This window comes from Centroberyx gerrardi, chromosome 12 (assembly GCF_048128805.1).
Source record: "Centroberyx gerrardi isolate f3 chromosome 12, fCenGer3.hap1.cur.20231027, whole genome shotgun sequence".
Classification (NCBI taxonomy): Eukaryota; Metazoa; Chordata; class Actinopteri; order Beryciformes; family Berycidae; genus Centroberyx; species Centroberyx gerrardi.
The window spans coordinates 12,821,470-12,828,860 of record NC_136008.1 but is presented as its reverse complement, the minus strand read 5'-3'; the positions used below and the strand labels follow the sequence as shown (position 1 = coordinate 12,828,860).

The following is a 7,391-nucleotide window of genomic DNA, read 5'->3' as shown; positions in this document are numbered from 1 at the left end:
CTTACTCATGCTTGTAAAGTGCTTAAAAACATCTGATTGTATGATTTTATTTGACGTTTTGTTTTTCCTTGATGTGATATTTCATTTTGGTAGAACATTTTGACTGTAGCATGCACATCTGCACAGAGGGTCAGTGGCAGCAAACCTCCAACACATTCAGACTTTTAACCCCCGCCTCTCAAGAAACAGGAAATATTAGCTCCTCTGTGGACACAGAGTTAAATATTATTACATAGGTTTCAATGTGTGTTATAAACTTAGAACTGTGGTTTATTTAGACTTCAATTTTTGAAACGAATGTAAGCGGCGGCCATTATGACCACTGGCCAGTATTGGTGGTCCATCCTCATAAACTACAGTAAAATAAGATAAGATGAGACAAGATAAGATAAGATGAATGATCCCTGTGGGTCATAGGATACAGCAAAGAAAAATAGAATATAAATAATGTAGCCAATGGGGGTTGTATGACCATACACAACCGACGATTTCAACAAGTAGAACATGTTAAGTAGAGTGTATGAATGAAAAGTATGCAAAAGTTAGGGTGTGCAAAGTAACAGCAATAAACTTACTTACTTACTGAGACAATGAAAGAATGAATGCAGAATATGTACAACATGAAGATACAAAAACATGAAGCATACAGTCTGAAATAGGTGGAAAGATTATGAAAATATCAATATATATGCAATATATGACAATGAGAATGATATGGGAATATGAAGAAAACAGACATGAATTTACAGCTAATATGCAGCAGGTTGTGCATGTGTACAGAAAGTACATCTGTATTTGTGCTTTGTAAAAACCATCCGCCTTGTCAATATATTCACTCTGCAGATGTAGATAACATTTGTACAGAAAGTGCTGATTTAGATATGTGCATGTCCAGCTGTTCCCTTATCAAAACTCCAGATGGAGGAGCTGTAAAACACATGTGCATTATTGTCTGTTCAGTAGAACTACCATTGAGAACAGAGGCTTGTTCAAAGTTCAAAACTCTTCTACCAATGTGAAATATTGCTTTAACATTGCACACTGATTTCTACACAGTTCCTTGATTCTGTAAAATATGCGGCAATGTAAACTATCTGTACTCTGAATTGCATTAATATGAGATCCTGGTGACTGCAGAAGACATTATATCATGAGGAATACTGCTGGGGAGGACATTCCTTACCTGAAATACTGAATATTGACGTTTTGAAATAAATGTTCTATGAAGAAAAGAAAAACAGTTCTCCGCTTTTGCTTTGTGTGTGCATGGTAACCCTTTAAGTCTTAGAAAACAAACCAGGGAAACTGTATTTCTCTAAAGGTACATTCATTACTGTGAGATCATTGTCAGAGACATATCCATATGAGTGTATGTTTGGGGGGTGGAGGGGGCAATAAATGCACAGACACAAATGGACACAGGTGTTATATCGTTATAATGCCCACAAGGTGGCACAAGTCCGTCTTGTTGATTCACACAGTCCCATATTTTAACTGCCACTGCTGAGTCTACCTTTTAACAGGCTTCACACAGTATTACTGCACATGTTGTTCAGCTACTTATCTTACTTACCCAAGTAAGTTAATATGGGCATGAAGCAAGGAATTCATTTTCTGAGCAGTGTAAAGCTGATTCCAGGTCATCAGCCTAAGCCTCTTCTGAGGGATTAAGGTTGTGTTCAAGCTTAGTTTCAAAAATCTCATGATTAGTTCTGGGATCGCAAACAGAAATCTTAACTTTGGACCGCCATGCTTTTTTACAGTGTCTCTTAAATTAAGATTCAGTTTAGCATTTGTGAATGTTTTGGATGATTGGGATGTTGGTCAAGCAGCCTAACAGCAGCCTTATGGTGAAAATTAAAAAAAAGATTTCTTGCAGACCTCTTGAAATAATTAAACAACAAAGTTGAAGCTCCAGACAGTATTTAGAGGCTGTCCTTAGAGAAGCCTATGAAAAGAACCAGGACATAAGTTTTCCGCCCAATGTTTCAATTTTATGTGGGACAGCCTAATGGGGGCTAATTATGGTCAAGTTAAGGTTTTGATCCACTTTGCCCCAATTAAGTTGTCCCACAACATTTAAAAAATCTGAGAGAAATTCCTAGTGTTTTTCTCAGAGTACCCTGACCTTTAAATTTGAAATGGACAACTTTGTGCATCAAAAAAGCAATTTAATATGTCTGCTTTTGTTTTCCCAACGGCCTTTTTCTGCAATCTCAAACAGCTGATATACCCTACATCTGTTGCCGTGTGTTGCACAGCATAAAACATAAACATGCCTTGGAATCTTATTCGTATCATCACTATATTGTTCAAAGATGAAATCAATAAACATCTCTGCAACAAAATATATGGTGTTTTCTGCATATTTCAAAGGTTTAGACTAGAAATGATACTCTTACACCTTGTTTAACCAGACAAGTAGACTAAGAAAACATTGTCTAACATTGTCTTTAATAAGAGGTTATAATGTACTTAATCATGCATTCAATCCAAATTTAGTGAATGCATGATCCAAACCAAATCCATGCAGCACAAAGTGGTATTAAATAAAGAATCTTTATTGTGGGCCATTGACAAGTGGAGCAGCTATGCAGATAAACAGGAACAGAGGTACAGCACAGGCATTGATTGAGAGAATGTGAAGTTACAGCTTTTTAAGCCATTCCAGGTTCGGTCCTTTTGCTTCAGTGGGATGGGCGGGGACATCAGGCATATTTCCATCGTCTCGCACAGGGACTGTATTAGGGAGACAACGAAAAGGAGCTTTGAATGTTTGGTTCAAGTATATTCATTAGACTGGTGAATGTTTTCAGACGCTTCTCTATTGTGCAACATCTTTGGACAGCAGTGAAACACAATCTGCTGTAAAGTTACAAGTGTTTACCTGGGTAGTTGTATGGCACAGCTTCATTTATCATGCCTGAATACTTTGAGAGAGGACTGACAAATGGTAGAACAGCACCTGAGGAAATACAAAGATCGTCTAACTCACATAAAGTACATCACACATACACAGTCCCTACACTACAATTTGCACTAATCTAATGCATTTCAGCTCTTGTGGTGTTAAATGACCATTGCTTTTCTTAACCATCTCATAGTAAATAGATCTCCAATCTAAAATGAGACTGAACAGGAGATGGTCAACCACTCCAACCCTGAGTGATAGATGAATACAGGCTAATGGGATGTAATGAGACCATTCTTTGGGACAAGTCTCTCTCTCTCTCTCTCTCTCTCTCTCTCTCTCACACTCACACACACACACACTTCTGAATTCCAGGTTGGTGACTGACCTAGAAGCCCCAGTGCACAGGACGCCAATATAACTGGCTCCTTGTTCCATGCATTCTTTAGGAAGGCTCCAACCCCTGCAAACAGACAGGCAGGTAATGTAAAACACAATCCTCCACAGCTAACTAGCTTGCTAACGTTAGCTAGTGCTAAGTAGCCAACGTTAGCAACACGTCCAAGGTCACATTTTTCGTTTTGTTTCGTATTGATAACATCATTTTAAAGAAAACAACTCTACAGTTTCATTGACGTAATTGCTAATATTCAAACTATTTACGTAGGCTAGTCGTAAATCAAATCAATCTAAATTTCCCTGCTTAGTTGTCCAAAAGATAACAAAATATGTACCAACCCGCCATGTTGTCTTCTGTAGTTTCAGTACAGCTAGTGCTCATGGGAAATGCAGGAGTTCGAAAATGACGTATAATTATTGCGCCCGTCGCGTAAAAACATTAATCGGGAGTGTGTGTGTGAATCCAGAAGAACTACGATTGATTGCGTTATCTTGAATATTTCAGTCATGGATTGTGTTGTTATCCCGTCTTAACTCGTCCTCTAGGAGACAGTTAGCAGCGGGTCTTTGAACACGCGGCAGGTTCACAGCTGCTGGGCACACATCAGTTTTTGGACTGAGAACTCATAAATGTAAGTAGCTAGCTTGTTGTTGTAGCGAAGTCTGATGATCCTCTGACTGCTAGACACTGGTGCGTCATGGTATTGTTTAATCGATGATACAAGTGATACTGATAAGAGTGAACTTGCCTTGACAAATATATCCGAAATGGATATGGAAATACTGATTCATAATTCTAATCAGTCTGATTTTGTTTTGCATCACAGACGCAAACAGATTACATTGTGTGTGTGTGTGTGTGTGTGTGTGTGTGTGTGTGTGTGTGTGTGTGTGTGTGTGTCACTGACTGCCCTTCTGTCTGTCTGACTGTCTGACTGACTGTCTGTGTTTTTCTATTGTTTCTTAATTCAACAAACAAAACAAAGAATCTCCTTCGTCTTGCCTCACAGATGATGGAGGATTTCTCAGGTTTGGCCCTGCCTCCTCTGTTCGGAGGACACATCCTGGAGGCAGAGCTGGAGCCAGGCGGTGTTGAGCTGGGACCTGGGGAGGTAATGTTGACTCTGACACCCCTGGGTGAGGGGGCTGGTAACTCTGGAGTAGCAGGCCTGTGCTCCATAGGTCACAAAAACATGAGTAGAAGCACAAATTGATGGCTGTATTGGTACTTGCCTGGTACTACTAACTCAATATCAGTATTACCAGTTTCTCCTATGCCTGTTAGCAATACAAAGTGATGAAATCTTAGTATTTTATATGATGTTAACAGCAGAGATATAAAAAAAAAACTCAACTGCCACTTCTTGCATTTGAATATGTCTCTTTTCAAGCTTACCAGGTATGGAGCAGGTTTAGCTGTTTGATGTTAACCTGTGTACTCAGCGGATTCGCTCCCCTCCCCTCAGCCGAACCAGAGTAAAATATAACAAAATCTGAAATCCCTCCGAAAAGCCCGATCTCGCATCTAAATGCAAGATGCTACAGTCAAAGGCTTAATAGGGCATCTAAGTGGAATATGCCATGAACATGATCATCTATATGGGTGCAGTTGAAACACTAAATTTGAAATTTGACCAAAATTCAACTTTGGAGACTTTGTGTCACCAATTATGAGAGCCATCTTTAAAGTATAAAATCTATTACAGATAGAAAAGAAAAGTTATCTAAATGATTTTAATCCAGAGTCCAGATCCACTTTCTCTGGATAACAGCATTCACCTAATGACATTTTTAGCATGTAATATATATTATTGGAATATTTTTTTACAGAGTGCTAATAATATTGGAGGCCATTGTGTGCTGGTGCTTCTGTGCCACTTTAGAGCCAAGTGATTGCTTCATGGCGAGGTTTTTCCCCAGGTGGAGCTCGGGCCGGCAGGCAGTGAGCTGCTGGAGAGCGGAGGGCCAGAGGACGAAGAGAGAAGAGCGCTTGATAAGAGGAAATATCTGTCTCTGAGCAAGAGATGTAAAGAAATTGAACAGGTTTGTGTGTGTGTGTGTTGTTTTGCACACGTTTGTTGCTTGCATGTCTTGTGAAATTTGGATTTTAATGAGTTTATCTGGATTGAGCCTGAACTCTCACATAATTTCCATCTTGCAATCTCTTCCATACTTGCTCCGTTCAGGTGAATCAGAAGATCCTCGGTCGCCTTCACCAAGTACAAAGATTAACACGCCGCATGAAGAAAGAGAGACGGTACAAAACTCCACTTTTACTGAACGTTTTCTCAGAAGGTTCCCACTCGATGGCCCATTTGATGACTCTGTTAACCCTCACAGGTTCCTCATGAAGACTCTTGATGCTCATGGAGACGACTACAGAAACGCCCAGCTCACTATCCTGCTGGAGGTGAGAACTGGATGGATGGGTGAATGTGATGTTTACTAGAGGAAAGGACTCTGCAATCAGCTCTGTTTTTGAAAGTGATGATCAGACACGGAGCTCAATTGATTTTGTTGTTGTCTCCCACGCCATGATAATTGGTGGTGGGATGGGAGGAGAGGGGTCCAGTCGTTACAAAATGATATTAATTAGTCTCACTATATCAATCAACCGAAAGCTTTGAACAAGCCTGTCTACTGCTTTTTTTGATTTACCCTAATAACTAAATAAGCTCAGATTTTCCAGGAATTAACACTTTTGTCTCCCACACAATGGAAATTCTAATTGTCTAATTGGCTTTGAATCATTTGTTGGGGGCAAGATATTTACTGTAAGCTTGTTTCAGGATGAGTCTGGAGCCCATTTAGATCCTGCTGCAGGAGCAGAGGATGACAGGCTGAACGGTGTGTCTGGTTCCAGCTCGTCTGCTGCGCTGCATCACGCAGCCGGACCGAAGAAGAGGAGACATCGGATGCCAAGGCAGGAAAAGGATAAAGACCAACAGGTAGGTGCAGACTGCTGAAAAAGTCTCTGCTGGGAGATCATCTGGATTGCTGCTGTCCGCTTTGTGGTAACCAGTCAAGTGCATTGATAACACTGATCAATTTCTGAGAATGTGGTGTGTGTGTGTGTGTTTGTGATTTTTGATGGACATGTAGCTGTGGGAATGCGGGCAGGTGGATCTTTGTGTGTGTGTGTGTGTGTGTGTGTGTGTGGCATTCAGACATCTGACACAGATAGTAAACTTGATTTGCTGTTAACTGAGTTTCTGCTCTCCTTCACAGACTGAACCAGACATGTCACTGTTGGCTGAGCCACAGTTTGGAGAACTGCCCAGCCCAACCTCTCTGTCTCACTGACCGCTGCGCTGCATGAACTGCTGGGATGAAATATAACGGAGCGCTCAGCTGCTTGAACTGTACAGTCGATATGAAGCCTCTGTCCGGCCGGGTTTTGAATTGTATGTAGCTATACTTGACCAGTGCTGAATTCATGTTATAACCACATCAATGTCATTTTCCTTGTGTGTATATATTTTTGTATATATTTGCTGTATTAATATTTTGTACTGAGAGTTGATGACAGCACAGAATTATGGCCAGTGGCAAATCCAAGTGCAAATTGTGATGGAGAAACTTGTTTGGTCACTCTTTGGCAATCTAATTGCAATTACAACTGGGTAGCAAACCCATTTTATTAAGGCTTCCACAGTACAATCCTGTATTCTCTGAATGTTTACATGGCTCAGCTCTTAATCTGAAATCCATTATTAATGTTACAGTGTTGTCGACTCTGTTATTAGGCTGTACTATGAAAAGTAAAAACATTTTTAGAGGTGATTTGAAAGGGCCAGTATATGTATTATGATGTTGGCAGATGTAGAAGAGAACCAAAAACAACAACAACAAAAACAACAATCCTCTGGTGGTTACTCACCAGAGGATTTTTATGTTGTTTTTTTTTAATGTTTTTTTTTTTTATGTTTGTATTGGGTACTAAAAAAAAGAAAATATGGTTTGGTCAGGTGCACATCATGCTGCTACACAACAAAAATGTTTGATTTGCCACATGGCCTCTTTTTACACGTGGCTAAAATATGTTTCCCATTTTGTTAATACAGGTCAGATATAATTTTTT

At 39.9% G+C, this 7,391-nt stretch overlaps 2 protein-coding genes across 3 annotated transcripts; one reads left to right on the top strand and one right to left on the bottom strand.

Moving 5' to 3' along the window:
* Positions 1 to 2,540: 2,540 nt before the first annotated feature.
* ndufa3 (NADH:ubiquinone oxidoreductase subunit A3) lies at positions 2,541 to 3,692 on the bottom strand. The gene is made up of 4 exons (XM_071912781.1): positions 3,650 to 3,692; positions 3,300 to 3,374; positions 2,888 to 2,965; positions 2,541 to 2,739 (listed from the first exon to the last, which is right to left on the bottom strand). The coding sequence occupies exons 1-4, from the start codon at positions 3,690 to 3,692 to the stop codon at positions 2,648 to 2,650; spliced, it is 288 nt and encodes a 95-aa protein (XP_071768882.1). The 3' UTR covers positions 2,541 to 2,647.
* Positions 3,693 to 3,765: 73 nt separating this feature from the next.
* tfpt (TCF3 (E2A) fusion partner) lies at positions 3,766 to 7,242 on the top strand. Of its 2 annotated transcripts, none has more exons than XM_071912777.2 (7): positions 3,766 to 3,942; positions 4,321 to 4,422; positions 5,231 to 5,353; positions 5,497 to 5,567; positions 5,651 to 5,720; positions 6,100 to 6,258; positions 6,539 to 7,242. In XM_071912777.2, exons 2-7 carry the CDS (start codon positions 4,321 to 4,323, stop codon positions 6,611 to 6,613), a joined length of 600 nt encoding a protein of 199 aa, XP_071768878.1. In that variant the 5' UTR covers positions 3,766 to 3,942; the 3' UTR covers positions 6,614 to 7,242. The 2 variants fall into 2 exon arrangements, with proteins under 2 accessions (XP_071768878.1, XP_078143323.1); XM_078287197.1 differs by having other exon boundaries at positions 4,297 to 4,422.
* The last annotated feature ends 149 nt before the right edge of the window (positions 7,243 to 7,391 follow it).

Coding starts and splice junctions, on each gene's coding strand:
- ndufa3 (XM_071912781.1), bottom strand. CDS start 3,692: ATGAGCACTAGCTGTACTGAAACTACAGAAGACAACATGGCGG. Junction 3,375..3,649: donor TACAGAAGACAACATGGCGG/GTTGGTACATAT, acceptor GTCTGTTTGCAG/GGGTTGGAGCCTTCCTAAAG. Junction 2,740..2,887: donor TGTGCCATACAACTACCCAG/GTAAACACTTGT, acceptor TCCCTAATACAG/TCCCTGTGCGAGACGATGGA.
- tfpt (XM_071912777.2), top strand. CDS start 4,321: ATGATGGAGGATTTCTCAGGTTTGGCCCTGCCTCCTCTGTTCGGAGGA. Junction 5,354..5,496: donor GATGTAAAGAAATTGAACAG/GTTTGTGTGTGT, acceptor TGCTCCGTTCAG/GTGAATCAGAAGATCCTCGG. Junction 5,568..5,650: donor CGCATGAAGAAAGAGAGACG/GTACAAAACTCC, acceptor TAACCCTCACAG/GTTCCTCATGAAGACTCTTG.